Consider the following 16,060-nt stretch of genomic DNA (forward strand, 5'->3'; position numbering starts at 1 on the left):
TCTCTTGGGGCCATTCCGCCGGGAGAGGCATCGCAATACCTCTCCCACTCCGCCACTTTGAAAACCTGCCTCGCTGGCCAAACTTTCCGGCTGCTCCCCCCCCCCCCCCCCCCCAACAGAGACGAGGAACAGGAGGAGGCCATTCAGCCCCTCGAGCTCTCCCACTATTTAACATGGCTGGCCTGATGGTCAGCGCCTGGGGCTCAGTGTCACATTTCATACCCGCTGCCGAATCCATCTCAGGGTAAAAAAAAAATGGCTCCGCAAATGTTCTATAAAAAAATAAAATAATCTTTATTGTCACAAGTAGGCTTACATTAACACCGCAATGAAGTTACTGTGTAAATCCCCTAGTCGCCACATTCCGGCGCCTGTTCGGGTCACAGAGGGAGAATTCAGAATGTCCGATTCACCCAACAGGCACGTCTTTCGGGACTTGTGGGAGGAAACCGGAGCACCCGGAGGGAACCCCACGCAGACACGGGGGGAGAACGTGCAGATTCCGCACAGACAGTGATCCAGCGGGCAATCAAACCTAGGACCCTGGCGTTGTGAAGCAACAGTGCTAACCACTGCGCTTTCTTTGTCCCATTTGAACCCGAAATTGGAGAAGGCCCAATGGTAGAATGTCACCTACCCGGTGTCCCTCTGAACCATGAGGCAAAATAGAGCTCACACATTGAGGGAGCGCTGCACTGTCAGAGGGTCAGTACTGAGGGAGTGCCGCACTGTCAGAGGGTCAGTACTGAGGGAGCGCCGCACTGTCAGAGGGTCAGTACTGAGGGAGTGCCGCACTGTCAGAGGGTCAGTACTGAGGGAGTGCTGCACTGTCAGAGGGTCAGTGCTGAGGGAGTGCCGCACTGTCAGAGGGTCAGTACTGAGGGAGTGCCGCACTGTCAGAGGGTCAGTACTGAGGGAGTGCCGCACTGTCAGAGGGTCAGTACTGAGGGAGTGCTGCACTATCAGAGGGTCAGTACTGAGGGAGTGCCGCACTGTCAGAGGGTCAGTACTGAGGGAGTGCCGCACTGTCAGAGGGTCAGTACTGAGGGAGTGCCGCACTGTCAGAGGGTCAGTACTGAGGGAGTGCTGCACTGTCAGAGGGTCAGTACTGAGGGAGCGCTGCACTGTCAGAGGGTCAGTACTGAGGGAGTGCCGCACTGTCAGAGGGTCAGTGCTGAGGGAGTGCCGCACTGTCAGAGGGTCAGTACTGAGGGAGAGCTGCACTGTCAGAGGGTCAGTACTGAGGGAGTGCAGCACTGTCAGAGGGTCAGTACTGAGGGAGTGCCGCACTGTCAGAGGGTCAGTACTGAGGGAGTGCCGCACTGTCAGAGGGTCAGTACTGAGGGAGTGCTGCACTGTCAGAGGGTCAGTACTGAGGGAGTGCCGCACTGTCAGAGGGTCAGTACTGAGGGAGTGCCGCACTGTCAGAGGGTCAGTACTGAGGGAGTGCCGCACTGTCAGAGGGTCAGTACTGAGGGAGTGCTGCTACTGTCAGAGGGTCAGTACTGAGGGAGCGCTGCACTGTCGGAGGGTCAGTACTCGGAATGCTGCACTGTCAGAGGGTCAGTACTGAGGGAGTGCCGCACTGTCAGAGGGTCAGTACTGAGGGAGTGCCGCACTGTCAGAGGGTCAGTACTGAGGGAGTGCTGCACTGTCAGAGGGTCAGTACTGAGGGAGTGCTGCACTGTCTGTGCGTCAGTACTGAGGGAGTGCCGCACTGTCAGAGGGTCAGTACTGAGGGAGTGCTGCACTGTCAGAGGGTCAGTACTGAGGGAGTGCTGCACTGCCAGAGGGTCAGTACTGAGGGAGTGCCGCACTGTCAGAGGGTCAGTACTGAGGGAGTGCCGCACTGTCAGAGGGTCAGTACTGAGGGAGTGCTGCACTGTCAGAGGGTCAGTACTGAGGGAGTGCCGCACTGTCAGAGGGTCGGTACTGAGGGAGTGCTGCACTGTCAGAGGGTCAGTACTGAGGGAATGCTGCACTGTCAGAGGGTCAGTACTGAGGGAGTGCTGCACTGTCAGAGGGTCAGTACTGAGGGAGCGCTGCACTGTCAGAGGGTCAGTACTGAGGGAGTGCCGCACTGTCAGAGGGTCAGTACTGAGGGAGTGCCGCACTGTCAGAGGGTCAGTACTGAGTGGTGTCCTGGGTAACAACATTAATCCCTCAAACACACCAGACTGAAAGATAATTGTGATCCTTCTTGTGTTGTGTTTGCCGGAGCCTGTTGTGCAGAAACTGCCTTAACGGCGCCTGCCCACACCCCAGTAGCTCATCGGCGGAATGGTGCCGCGGGTTGTGAAAGGGCGCTATATGAATGAAATTTCATTGTGTCTCTCCCTCCCTGCTCAGGACCTACCTGGAAGAGGAGGTAACGAAATCCAAGCAGCAGTCGACCTTCCGCAAGGACCTGTACCAGAAGATGTGCAAGGTGGATCCGAAGGCCCCTAACGAGGAGGAACACAGGAGGGGTGGGGTGACCAAACTGCGCTACATGCAGTGGCGGGAGACCATGAGTTCTACAGCCAGTCTCGGCTTCCGCATTGAAGGGATAACGGTTCGTCGATTCAATTCCCCGCTCACCTTCGGTTACTCCCCGTCTGTTCCCCACCCCGAACTGGTCCAGCCCCCTGCCCTGAGCAAGTCTAGACTGAGCCCCCCCCCCCCCCACTCTCAGTGACTTCACGTCCGCCTTCCCCGCCGTTCCCCCACAATCCCCTCGCTTGCCTCGGCCCCTGCAAACCTTATCAACTACGTTCCTCTCCAACCCCGTTATGATCGCTCTTTCCCGAGGGCAGCACAGTGGGTTAAGCCTTGCTGCCTCGCGGCGCTGAGGTCCCAGGTTCGATTCTGGGTCACTGTCCGTGTGGAGTTTGGACATTCTGCCCGTGTTTGTGTGGGTTCCCCCCCCCACCCAACAACCCAAAGATGTGCAGGGCAGGTGGATTGGCCACACTAAATTGCCCCTTAATTGGGCAAAAAAATTATTGGGTACTCTTTTTAAAAAAAAAGGATCGCTCTTTCCCACAGGATCGCACGGTTTTGCCCTTTGCCGCAATTGGGACTCGGCCCTGCCCCTTCGCACGGTACTAGGTTTGGAAAGCCGGTTCTGCACCTCGCTCCTCAATTAGTCACTCGGTTCGCCTGCTCTGGAGGAGGCCGGAAGTTTCCGAGCTCTGTTCCAGCCTCCGCCTCAGTATTGGCGACCAGTTCAAACTCGTACCTGTGCTGTCGGTGTTGTTATAACATTTAATTTACAACTTCAGTTGAGGCCTTCTTCAGTTCATTGAGGTTTTAGGCGTCACCTGTACAGGGCGTTAGTGAGACCACATCTGGAGCGTTGTGGACGGTATCGCTCTCCTTATCCGAGGAAAGATGTCGATGCGCGGGAAGCGGTTCAGGGAAGGTTTCCCAGACTAACGCCGGGAACGGGCGGGTTGTCCGATGAGGAAAGGGTCGGAGAGGTCGGGGTTCGTACCCGCTGGAGTTTGGAAGAGTGAGAGGCGACCCGATCGAAACCTTTCAGATCCTGAGGATGGGTCTTCACAGGGTGGGGTGTGGAGAGGATAGAACATAGAACATAGAACAGTACAGCACAGAACAGGCCCTTCGGCCCTCAATGTTGTGCCAAGCCATGATCACCCTCCTCAAACCCACGTATCCACCCTATACCCGTAACCCAACAACCCCCCCCTTAACCTTACTTTTATTAGGACACTACGGGCAATTTAGCATGGCCAATCCACCTAACCCGCACATCTTTGGACTGTGGGAGGAAACCGGAGCACCCGGAGGAAATCCACGCAGACAGGGGGAGGACGTGCAGACTCCACACAGACAGTGACCCAGCCGGGAATCGAACCTGGGACCCTGGAGCTGTGAAGCATTTATGCTAACCACCATGCTACCCTGCTGCCCCTGGATGTTTCCTCTTGTGGGAGAATCGGGAACGAGAAGGGGGGTGGGGGGGGGGTCACTGTTTAAAAATAAGGGGGCGGCCCGTTTAAAACGGAGACGGGGAGAAACGTTTTCCCTCAGAGGGTGGCGAGTCCCTGGAACTCTCTTCCTCGAGAGCAGTCCAAAGATGTGCAGGTTAGGTGGATTGGCCATGATAAATTGCCCTCAGTGTCCAAAATTGCCCTCAGTGTTGGGTGGGGTTACTGGGTTACGGGGATGGGGTGGAGGTGTTGACCTTGGGTAGCGTGCTCTTTCCAAGAGCCGGTGCAGACTCGATGGGCCGAATGGCCTCCTTCTGCACTGTAAATTCTATGATAATCTATGATTAATCTAGGACAAAGGTTCGGCACAACTTCCCGTTGAGTGCGCTCCTCGTCGTCGGGGAAACCCGAGGTCAGGGTGCACTGCCGGTGGGACCGGGGTGAACAGCCGGTAAATTCCGTCAAAAACGTCCCCCGTTGCTTAATCCGCGGCCCCACCTCAGCCAATCAGAGCCCGCTTATAGAGCGCCCTTATATCCCGGACGACCAATCGCCGTGGCGGTTCGAAATTTGGCATCGTTTCCTTTGTCCTGATGGGTGCGAGGTGAAGACGGGGCGTACGGCCGCCCTCTGACCTCTCGTGTCTTTGCAGATGGAGAACGGGACGGTCCACAGGGACTTCAAACACACGAAAACCAGGGAGCAGATCATCAGGACCCTGGGCCGGTTCACGGACGGCTGCATGGAGACGCTGGTGAGTTGGCGCCGCGCCTCGGCCCCCCCCCCCCGCGTGCGAGGCGCGGGGAGGGAGGGGAGGTTGGGCGGGGGGGGGGGGGGGCGGGAGGGATCAGTGAATGGGAAGGTGTGCCACGGCGAAAGAAAGTCCCCCCCCCTCTCCCCGGGGCCTGTGTGTTCTGGCTTCCCTAATAAACACACAACGGAATGTCCACACCCACACGTTATTGTGCCGAGACATGTTTTGACAGATTTGGTAGGAGGCCGGGGGGGAGGGGGAGGGGGGGTGCATTGTGCACAGAACAAGCTCGGGCAGTCCCGGGCTGTCACCGCACCAAGCCGACAATCACACCTCCTCGCTCCCTCACACCCTGCTGGGTCTGCGAGGCCGGCCAGAGGTTTGACGACTTCCATCACCGGCCGCACTCGCCGATTGGATGGCAGCTCAGGGTTGGGCCGGTGGGCCCCCGTTCGCAGGAGATTCCTGCCCATCCCTGACCGATGCATGTCAGCAGACTGACAGTTTTAAAGCTTCAATTGCCCAGCCCAAAATTCCGATCCTCCCCATCGAACACTCCCAGGAAAGGTACAGCACGGGGTTAGATACAGAGTAAAGCTCCCTCTACACTGTCCCCATCAAACACTCCCAGGACAGGTACAGCACGGGGTTAGATACAGAGTAAAGCTCCCTCTACACTGTCCCATCAAACACTCCCAGGACAGGTGCAGCACGGGGTTAGATACAGAGTAAAGCTCCCTCTACACCGTCCCCCATCAAACACTCCCAGGACAGGTACAGCACGGGGTTAGATACAGAGTAAAGCTCCCTCTACACTGTCTCCATCAAACACTCCCAGAGCAGGTACAGCACGGGGTTAGATACAGAGTAAAGCTCCCTCTACACTGTCCCCATCAAACACTCCCAGGACAGGTACAGCACGGAGTTAGATACAGAGTAAAGCTCCCTCTACACAGTCCCCATCAAACACTCCCAGGACAGGTACAGCACGGGGTTAGATACAGAGTAAAGCTCCCTCTACACTGTCACCATCAAACACTCCCAGGACAGGTACAGCACGGGGTTAGATACAGAGTAAAGCTCCCTCTACACTGTCCCCATCAAACACTCCCAGGACAGGGACAGCACGGGGTTAGATACAGAGTAAAGCTCCCTCTACACTGTCCCCATCAAACACTCCCAGGACAGGTACAGTACGGGGTTAGATACAGAGTAAAGCTCCCTCTACACTGTCCCCATCAAACACTCCCAGGACAGGTACAGCACGGAGTTAGATACAGAGTAAAGCTCCCTCTACACCGTCCCCCATCAAACACTCCCAGGACAGGTACAGCACGGGGTTAGATACAGAGTAAAGCTCCCTCTACACTGTCCTCCATCAAACACTCCCAGAGCAGGTACAGCACGGGGTTAGATACAGAGTAAAGCTCCCTCTACACTGTCCCCATCAAACACTCCCAGGACAGGTACAGCACGGGGTTAGATACAGAGTAAAGCTCCCTCTACACTGTCCCCATCAAACACTCCCAGGACAGGTACAGCACGGGGTTAGATACAGAGTAAAGCTCCCTCTACACTGTCCCCATCAAACACTCCCAGGACAGGTACAGCACGGGGTTAGATACAGAGTAAAGCTCCCTCTACACTGTCCCCATCAAACACTCCCAGGACAGGTACAGCACGGGGTTAGATACAGAGTAAAGCTCCCTCTACACTGTCCCCATCAAACACTCCCAGGACAGGTACAGCACGGGGTTAGATACAGAGTAAAGCTCCCTCTACACCGTCCCCATCAAACACTCCCAGGGCTGCAGTGGAAGAGGTGAATCTCTTGCCCCATTTCCCATCGCAGCTTGTCTATTGTCGGTACAAAGTCAGGTTTCCAGCTTGACAGAGGTCCTCAAGCGAGTGGATCGAATCCCCTCACCCTTCCGAGGGACCTTGGATTCAAGAGCCGCGTTAGATAGCTGCTTCTGTTTTGAGCTCCTGCAAGGGGAAATGAATATGGGAGGTGGGTTGTCGAGTTGTAATCAATTCCTCACTCTATTTTACAGAAAGGCTATTGGATTCGGTTACAAGCCATCAAGGAGGCTCTAATGCAATCTCAATTTTTTAAATCTCATGAGGTACGTTTGAAGCTTTACTGTAAACAGTTCCCAGAGCCCGCTGCAAGGAATTAAAGAACATGCCCATTGCCACTGTTGTAATGTACCAACAAGTGTCAGTCCTCGTATACACAGCACGATCCCAGAAACAATACAGGCGGGGCGGCATGGTGGCGCATGGGTTAGCACTGCTGCCTCACGCCGCCGAGGACCCGGGTTTAATCCCGGCTCCGCCTCACTATTCAGGCGACGTTTGCACATTCTCCCCGTGTCTGAGTGAGACTCAACCCCACAACCCAACATGTGTAGGTTAGGTGGATCGGAGACGCTAAATTACCCCCTTAATTGGATAAAAAGAATTGGGTGCTCCATCAATTAAAAAAACATGTCACACAGCAATAAAGGTCAATCAAGAGAGAGAGGAAAGATTAGTCGATTTTGCCAGTACTGAGGGAACGCTGCACCGTCAGAGGGTCAGTACTGAGGGAGCGCCGCACTGTCAGAGGGTCAGTACTGAGGGAGCGCCGCACTGTTCAGAGGGTCAGTACTGAGGGAGTGCTGCACTGTCAGAGGGTCAGTACTGAGGGAGTGCTGCACTGTCAGAGGGTCAGTACTGAGGGAGCGCTGCACTGTCAGAGGGTCAGTACTGAGGGAGTGCTGCACTGTCAGAGGGTCAGTACTGAGGGAGCGCTGCACTGTCAGAGGGTCAGTACTGAGGGAGTGCTGCACTGTCAGAGGGTCAGTACTGAGGGAGTGCTGCACTGTACAGAGGGTCAGTACTGAGGGAGTGCTGCACTGTCAGAGGGTCAGTACTGAGGGAGTGCTGCACTGTCAGAGGGTCAGTACTGAGGGAGTGCTGCACTGTCAGAGGGTCAGTACTGAGGGAGTGCTGCACTGTCAGAGGGTCAGTAGCTGAGGGAGTGCCGCACTGTCAGAGGGTCAGCTACTGAGGGAGTGCCGCACTGTCAGAGGGTCAGTACTGAGGGAGTGCTGCACTGTCAGAGGGTCAGTACTGAGGGAGTGCCTGCACTGTCAGAGGGTCAGTACTGAGGGAGTGCTGCACTGTCAGAGGGTCAGTACTGAGGGAGTGCTGCACTGTCAGAGGGTCAGTACTGAGGGAGTGCTGCACTGTCAAAGGGTCAGTACTGAGGGAGTGCCGCACTGTCAGAGAGTCAGTACTGAGGGAGTGCCGCACTGTCAGAGGGTCAGTACTGAGGGAGTGCTGCACTGTCAGAGGGTCAGTACTGAGGGAGTGCTGCACTGTCAGAGGGTCAGTAATGAGGGAGTGCTGCACTGTCAGAGGGTCAGTACTGAGGGAGTGCTGCACTGTCAGAGGGTCAGTACTGAGGGAATGCTGCACTGTCAGAGGGTCAGTACTGAGAGAGTGCCGCAATGTCAGAGGGTCAGTACTGAGGGAGTGCTGCACTGTCAGAGGGTCAGTACTGAGGGAGTGCTGCACTGTCAGCGGGTCAGTACTGAGGGAGTGCTGCACTGTCAGAGGGTCAGTACTGAGGGAACGCTGCACTGTCAGAGGGTCAGTACTGAGGGAGTGCTGCACTGTCAGAGGGTCAGTACTGAGGGAGTGCTGCACTGTTGGATGGTCAATTCTGAGGGAGTGCCGCACTGTCAGAGGGTCAGTACTGAGGGAGTGCCGCACTGTCAGAGGGTCAATACTGAGGGAGTGCCGCACTGTCAGAGGGTCAGTACTGAGGGAGTGCTGCACTGTCAGAGGGTCAGTACTGAGGGAGTGCTGCACTGTCAGAGGGTCAGTACTGAGGGAGTGCTGCACTGTCAGAGGGTCAGTACTGAGGGAGCGCTGCACTGTCAGAGGGTCAGTACTGAGGGAGTGCCACACTGTCAGAGGGTCAGTACTGAGGGAGTGCTGTACTGTCAGAGGGTCAGTACTGAGGGAGCGCTGCACTGTCAGAGGGTCAGTACTGAGGGAGCGCTGCACTGTCAGAGGGTCAGTACTGAGGGAGTGCTGCACTGTCAGAGGGTCAGTACTGAGGGAGTGCCGCACTGTCAGAGGGTCAGTACTGAGGGAGCGCTGCACTGTCAGAGGGTCAGTACTGAGGGAGTGCTGCACTGTCAGAGGGTCAGTACTGAGGGAGTGCTGCACTGTCAGAGGGTCAGTACTGAGGGAGTGCTGCGCTGTCAGAGGGTCAGTACTGAGGGAGTGCTGCGCTGTCAGAGGGTCAGTACTGAGGGAGCGCTGCACTGTCAGAGGGTCAGTACTGAGGGAGTGCCGCACTGTCAGAGGGTCAATACTGAGAGAGTGCTGCACTGTCAGAGGGTCGGTACTGAGGGAGTGCTGCACTGTCAGAGGGTCAGTACTGAGGGAGTGCCGCCCTGTCAGATGGTCAGTACTGAGGGAGTGCCGCACTGTTGGATGGTCAGTTCTGAGGGAGTGCTGCACTGTTGGATGGTCAGTACTGAGGGAGTGCTGCACTGTTGGATGGTCAGTTCTGAGGGAGCGCTGCACTGTCAGAGGGTCAGTACTGAGGGAGTGCTGCACTGTCAGAGGGTCAGTACTGAGGGAGTGCTGCACTGTCAGAGCGGTCAGTACTGAGGGAGTGCTGCACTGTCAGAGGGTCAGTACTGAGGGAGCGCTGCACTGTTGGATGGTCAGTACTGAGGGAGTGCTGCACTGTCAGAGGGTCAGTACTGAGGGAGTGCTGCACTGTCAGAGGGTCAGTACTGAGGGAGTGCCGCACTGTCAGAGGGTCAGTACTGAGGGAGTGCCGCACTGTCAGAGGGTCAGTACTGAGGGAGTGCTGCACTGTCAGAGGGTCAGTACTGAGGGAGCGCTGCACTGTTGGATGGTCAGTTCTGAGGGAGTGCTAAACTGTCAGAGGGTCAGTACTGAGGGAGTGCTGCACTGTCAGAGTGTCAGTACTGAGGGAGTGCCGCACTGTCAGAGGGTCAGTACTGAGGGAGTGCTGCACTGTCAGAGGGTCAGGACTGAAAGAGTGCTGCACTGTCAGCGGGTCAGTACTGAGGGAGTGCTGCACTGTCAGAGGGTCAGTACTGAGGGAACGCTGCACTGTCAGAGGGTCAGTACTGAGGGAGTGCCGCCCTGTCAGATGGTCAGTACTGAGGGAGTGCCGCACTGTTGGATGGTCAGTTCTGAGGGAGTGCTGCACTGTTGGATGGTCAGTACTGAGGGAGTGCTGCACTGTTGGATGGTCAGTTCTGAGGGAGCGCTGCACTGTCAGAGGGTCAGTACTGAGGGAGTGCTGCACTGTCAGAGGGTCAGTACTGAGGGAGTGCTGCACTGTCAGAGCGTCAGTACTGAGGGAGTGCTGCACTGTCAGAGGGTCAGTACTGAGGGAGTGCTGCACTGTCGGATGGTCAGTACTGAGGGAGTGCTGCACTGTCAGAGGGTCAGTACTGAGGGAGTGCCGCACTGTCAGAGGGTCAGTACTGAGGGAGTGCCGCACTGTCAGAGGGTCAGTACTGAGGGAGTGCCGCACTGTCAGAGGGTCAGTACTGAGGGAGTGCCGCACTGTCAGAGGGTCAGTACTGAGGGAGTGCTGCACTGTCAGAGGGTCAGTACTGAGGGAGCGCTGCACTGTCAGAGGGTCAGTACTGAGGGAGCGCTGCACTGTCAGAGGGTCAGTACTGAGGGAGTGCCGCACTGTCAGAGGGTCAGTACTGAGGGAGTGCCGCACTGTCAGAGGGTCAGTACTGAGGGAGTGCTGCACTGTCAGAGGGTCAGTGCTGAGGGAGTGCTGCACTGTCAGAGGGTCAGTACTGAGGGAGTGCTGCACTGTCAGAGGGTCAGTACTGAGGGAGTGCTGCACTGTCAGAGGGTCAGTACTGAGGGAGTGCTGCACTGTCAAAGGGTCAGTACTGAGGGAGTGCCGCACTGTCAGAGAGTCAGTACTGAGGGAGTGCCGCACTGTCAGAGGGTCAGTACTGAGGGAGTGCTGCACTGTCAGAGGGTCAGTGCTGAGGGAGTGCTGCACTGTCAGAGGGTCAGTACTGAGGGAGTGCTGCACTGTCAGAGGGTCAGTACTGAGGGAGTGCTGCACTGTCAGAGGGTCAGTACTGAGGGAGTGCCGCACTGTCAGAGGGTCAGTACTGAGGGAGCGCTGCACTGTCAGAGGGTCAGCACTGAGGGAGTGCTGAACTGTCAGTAGGTCAGTACTGAGGGAATGCTGCACTGTCAGAGGGTCAGTACTGAGGGAGTGCTGCACTGTCAGAGGGTCAGTACTGAGGGAGTGCTGCACTGTCAGAGGGTCAGTGCTGAGGGAGTGCTGCACTGTCAGAGGGTCAGTACTGAAGGAGTACTGCACTGTCAGAGGGTCAGTACTGAAGGAGTACGGCACTGTCAGAGGGTCAGTACTGAGGGAGTGCCGCACTGTCAGAGGGTCAGTACTGAGGGAGCGCTGCACTGTCAGAGGGTCAGTACTGAGGGAGTGCTGCACTGTCAGAGGGTCAGTAATGAGGGAGTGCTGCACTGTCAGAGGGTCAGTACTGAGGGAGTGCTGCACTGTCAGAGGGTCAGTACTGAGGGAATGCTGCACTGTCAGAGGGTCAGTACTGAGAGAGTGCCGCAATGTCAGAGGGTCAGTACTGAGGGAGTGCCACACTGTCAGAGGGTCAGGACTGACAGAGTGCTGCACTGTCAGCGGGTCAGTACTGAGGGAGTGCTGCACTGTCAGAGGGTCAGTACTGAGGGAACGCTGCACTGTCAGAGGGTCAGTACTGAGGGAGTGCCGCCCTGTCAGATGGTCAGTACTGAGGGAGTGCCGCACTGTTGGATGGTCAGTTCTGAGGGTGTGCTGCACTGTTGGATGGTCAGTACTGAAGGAGTGTTGCACTGTTGGATGGTCAGTTCTGAGGGAGCGCTGCACTGTCAGAGGGTCAGTACTGAGGGAGTGCTGCACTGTCAGAGGGTCAGTACTGAGGGAGCACTGCACTGTCAGAGGGTCAGTGCTGAGGGAGTGCTGCACTGTCAGAGGGTCAGTACTGAGGGAGTGCTGCACTGTCAGAGGGTCAGTACTGAGGGAGTGCTGCACTGTCAGAGGGTCAGTACTGAGGGAGTGCCGCACTGTCAGAGGGTCAGTACTGAGGGAGTGCCGCACTGTCAGAGGGTCAGTACTGAGGGAGCGCTGCACTGTCAGAGGGTCAGTACTGAGGGAGTGCCTGCACTGTCAGAGGGTCAGTACTGAGGGAGTGCTGCACTGTCAGAGGGTCAGTACTGAGGGAGTGCTGCGCTGTCAGAGGGTCAGTACTGAGGGAGTGCTGCGCTGTCAGAGGGTCAGTACTGAGGGAGCGCTGCACTGTCAGAGGGTCAGTACTGAGGGAGTGCCGCACTGTCAGAGGGTCAATACTGAGAGAGTGCTGCACTGTCAGAGGGTCGGTACTGAGGGAGTGCTGCACTGTCAGAGGGTCAGTACTGAGGGAACGCTGCACTGTCAGAGGGTCAGTACTGAGGGAGTGCCGCCCTGTCAGATGGTCAGTACTGAGGGAGTGCCGCACTGTTGGATGGTCAGTTCTGAGGGAGTGCTGCACTGTTGGATGGTCAGTACTGAGGGAGTGCTGCACTGTTGGATGGTCAGTTCTGAGGGAGCGCTGCACTGTCAGAGGGTCAGTACTGAGGGAGTGCCGCACTGTCAGAGGGTCAGTACTGAGGGAGTGCCGCACTGTCAGAGGGTCAGTACTGAGGGAGTGCTGCACTGTCAGAGGGTCAGTACTGAGGGAGCGTCGCACTGTCAGAGGGTCAGTACTGAGGGAGCGCTGCACTGTTGGATGGTCAGTTCTGAGGGAGTGCTGCACTGTCAGAGGGTCAGTACTGAGGGAGTGCTGCACTGTCAGAGTGTCAGTACTGAGGGAGTGCCGCACTGTCAGAGGGTCAGTACTGAGGGAGTGCTGCACTGTCAGAGGGTCAGGACTGAAAGAGTGCTGCACTGTCAGCGGGTCAGTACTGAGGGAGTGCTGCACTGTCAGAGGGTCAGTACTGAGGGAACGCTGCACTGTCAGAGGGTCAGTACTGAGGGAGTGCCGCACTGTCAGAGGGTCAGTACTGAGGGAGTGCTGCACTGTCAGAGGGTCAGTACTGAGGGAGTGCCGCACTGTCAGAGGGTCAGTACTGAGGGAGCGCCGCCCTGTCAGATGGTCAGTACTGAGGGAGTGCTGCACTGTCAGAGCGTCAGTACTGAGGGAGTGCTGCACTGTCAGAGGGTCAGTACTGAGGGAGTGCTGCACTGTCGGATGGTCAGTACTGAGGGAGTGCTGCACTGTCAGAGGGTCAGTACTGAGGGAGTGCTGCACTGTCAGAGGGTCAGTACTGAGGGAGTGCCGCACTGTCAGAGGGTCAGTACTGAGGGAGTGCCGCACTGTCAGAGGGTCAGTACTGAGGGAGTGCTGCACTGTCAGAGGGTCAGTACTGAGGGAGCGCCGCACTGTCAGAGGGTCAGTACTGAGGGAGCGCTGCACTGTTGGATGGTCAGTTCTGAGGGAGTGCTGCACTGTCAGAGGGTCAGTACTGAGGGAGTGCCGCACTGTCAGAGGGTCAGTTCTGAGGGAGTGCCGCACTGTCAGAGGGTCAGTACTGAGGGAGTGCCGCACTGTCAGAGGGTCAGTTCTGAGGGAGTGCTGCAAACACCATGGGAACACCACTATCTGGAGATTCCACTCTAAATCACTGACCATCCTGACTTTGAAATATATCGGAGTTCCTTCTCTGTCTCCGGGGTCAAAACGCTGGAACTCCCTCCCTAACAGCACTGTGGGTGGACAGACACCACAGAGACTGCAGTGGTTCAAGATGGCGGCTCACCATCACGTTCTGAGGGGGTATCTCAGGATGGGTCATTAAATCTGGGCCTAGCCAGCGATCCCAAAAATGACCAAGAAAAAGTACATCCTTCTCTGTTGAACTGTATTTGCCGTCTGCCTGCCCCCTTTCAATTTCACGTCCTTCCCGAGTACGTGCCTCGCAAACATGTCGCCTTTTCTTTCCTCTCCCAGCTCATCGGCAGCTCTCTGCTCTTCATCCACGAGCAGAAGGGACGGGTCAACATTTGGATGATCGACTTTGGCAAGACCACGGGCCTACCCGAGGGGCAGTCCCTGCGTCACGACCTGGCCTGGGTGGAGGGGAACCGCGAGGACGGCTACCTCCTGGGACTCGACAACCTCCTCAGCCTCTTCTCCGAGACCATGGCCAGGCAGGCCGCCCTGACTCCAGCCAGTGGCCAGGACTAGGAGAGGCCTTGTGGCCCAGTGGGTTGGGGGGGTGGGGCGAGCGGGCGTCACAATCTGGAAGACCACCGGATCAATCGTTTCTCAGCGACGTAACCAAAGTTAGGGAGGGTGATTACCCGATTGGCAGTGGCCGAGGGGTGGGGAGGAGATGGGGAAGGGCGGGGGGGGGCATCATCGGCCGTTATTAAAGCATTGGATCACCCACGTGCCCCCTTGCCCAAACATTGCGTGAAGCCTGGTACAGTGGGCATGGTGGTGTTAACCTTTCACATTGCAGTCCAGATTCCCATCCAGCCTAGACTGGGGATAGTGCAGACTGATGGGAGCTTTACTCTGTATCTAACCCCGTGCTGTACCTGTCCTGGGAGTGTTTGATGGGGACAGTGTAGAGGGAGCTTTACTCTGTATCTAACCCCGTGCTGTACCTGTCCTGGGAGTGTTTGATGGGGACAGTGTAGAGGGAGCTTTACTCTGTATCTAACCCCGTGCTGTACCTGTCCTGGGAGTGTTTGATGGGGACAGTGTAGAGGGAGCTTTACTCTGTATCTAACCCCGTGCTGTACCTGTCCTGGGAGTGTTTGATGGGGACAGTGTAGAGGGAGCTTTACTCTGTATCTAACCCCGTGCTGTACCTGTCCTGGGAGTGTTTGATGGGGACAGTGTAGAGGGAGCTTTACTCTGTATCTAACCCCGTGCTGTACCTGTCCTGGGAGTGTTTGATGGGGACAGTGTAGAGGGAGCTTTACTCTGTATCTAACCCCGTGCTGTACCTGTCCTGGGAGTGTTTGATGGGGTACAGTGTAGAGGGAGCTTTACTCTGTATCTAACCCCGTGCTGTACCTGTCCTGGGAGTGTTGGATGGGGACAGTGTAGAGGGAGCTTTACTCTGTTTGCTTTGGGGGATGCTTGAAGTCAGGTTGACCCCAAGAAGTGATTCTCCTCCGAACACACTACAGCCTGCCTGCCTGCACTGAAATACTTAACACTACCGTAGCTCGCTCGGGATTAACAGTGTTTTAGTCGACACGCATTGTAAAATCTCTTCAAAATTTCCCAAACACGTCAAATATCGGCAAACCTCAAGCTTTAGTCTTTTTGAGGAGAGGGGGGGGGGGGGGGGGAGAAAAACGTGACTCCAATTCTGGGGCCGTGTCCATATCTAGGTGGCTTTTGCGTTGGAGAATTGTGATAATTAAAGATAATCGCTGTTGTCGGATTTCGAGATTACATGGAGGGGTAAAATTATGTCAAAATGGTGCTTGCCAGGCGTAAGATGTGTGTGTGTGTCTCCAGTTCCAACGGAGGGATATCTCTCGACTGTGGGAACTCTCAGGCAAGGGATCAGGGATATGGGCCTCGGTAACGAGAACAGGAAAGAGGCTCCAAATTATGCATGTCTGGGTAGGCCCCGACTGGAATACTGCGTCCGATTCTAGGCCCGCATTACCGGAAGCACAAAGGGGCGGTACAGGTTTGAACTCTCTTCCACAGATGCCAATTGATGCTAGATTAGCTGGTTTGAAATCTGAGGTAGATACGTTTTTGTGAAGCAAAGATATGAAGTGACATGGGCCCACACGGCAGGCCTGTGGAGTTAGGCCACGAAGCGGCCGTGACCTCATCGAATGGCGGCTGCAGGGGCTGGAGGGGGCTGAACGGCCTCCTCCTGTCCCCACGAAGGATGTCAAGGCCTTGGAGGGAGGGCTGCGGAGGGGACCGACCAGATCCGGAGCGGGGAATGAGGGGGTCCCCGGTCAATGCGGGGAGACTGGGAGAAGCTGGGATTGTTCTCCTCGGAGCAGGAGAAGGTTCAAGGGGGAGGTTCAGTCGAGGCCTTCAAAAATCACGAGGGCGTTTTTTTTCTTGGGCGGCAGAGCAGTTAGCACCGCTGCCTCACGGCGCCAGGGCCCTGGGTTCTATTCAGGCCTCGGGTGGCTGGCTATGTGGAGTTTGCACGATCTCCACCCCATATCTGTGTGGGTTTCGTCCCACTGTCCAAAGATGGTTAGGTGGATTTGCCATGCTAAATTGCCCATAGTGTTCTAATAAAA

The 16,060-nt window shown here is 56.3% G+C and overlaps 1 protein-coding gene across 1 annotated transcript; it reads left to right on the forward strand.

Moving 5' to 3' along the window:
- Positions 1–173: 173 nt before the first annotated feature.
- Positions 174–14,434, forward strand: LOC119958837 (inositol-trisphosphate 3-kinase B-like). The gene is made up of 5 exons (XM_038787341.1): positions 174–244; positions 2,350–2,554; positions 4,588–4,689; positions 6,744–6,815; positions 13,773–14,434. Exons 1-5 carry the CDS (start codon positions 174–176, stop codon positions 14,007–14,009), a joined length of 687 nt encoding a protein of 228 aa, XP_038643269.1. The 3' UTR covers positions 14,010–14,434.
- Positions 14,435–16,060: the final 1,626 nt, after the last annotated feature.

Source organism: Scyliorhinus canicula, chromosome 31, assembly GCF_902713615.1.
Source record: "Scyliorhinus canicula chromosome 31, sScyCan1.1, whole genome shotgun sequence".
Lineage (NCBI taxonomy): Eukaryota > Metazoa > Chordata > Chondrichthyes > Carcharhiniformes > Scyliorhinidae > Scyliorhinus > Scyliorhinus canicula.

Coding starts and splice junctions, on each gene's coding strand:
- LOC119958837 (XM_038787341.1), top strand. CDS start 174: ATGGCTGGCCTGATGGTCAGCGCCTGGGGCTCAGTGTCACATTTCATA. Junction 245..2,349: donor GCTGCCGAATCCATCTCAGG/GTAAAAAAAAAA, acceptor CTCCCTGCTCAG/GACCTACCTGGAAGAGGAGG. Junction 4,690..6,743: donor ACGGCTGCATGGAGACGCTG/GTGAGTTGGCGC, acceptor TCTATTTTACAG/AAAGGCTATTGGATTCGGTT.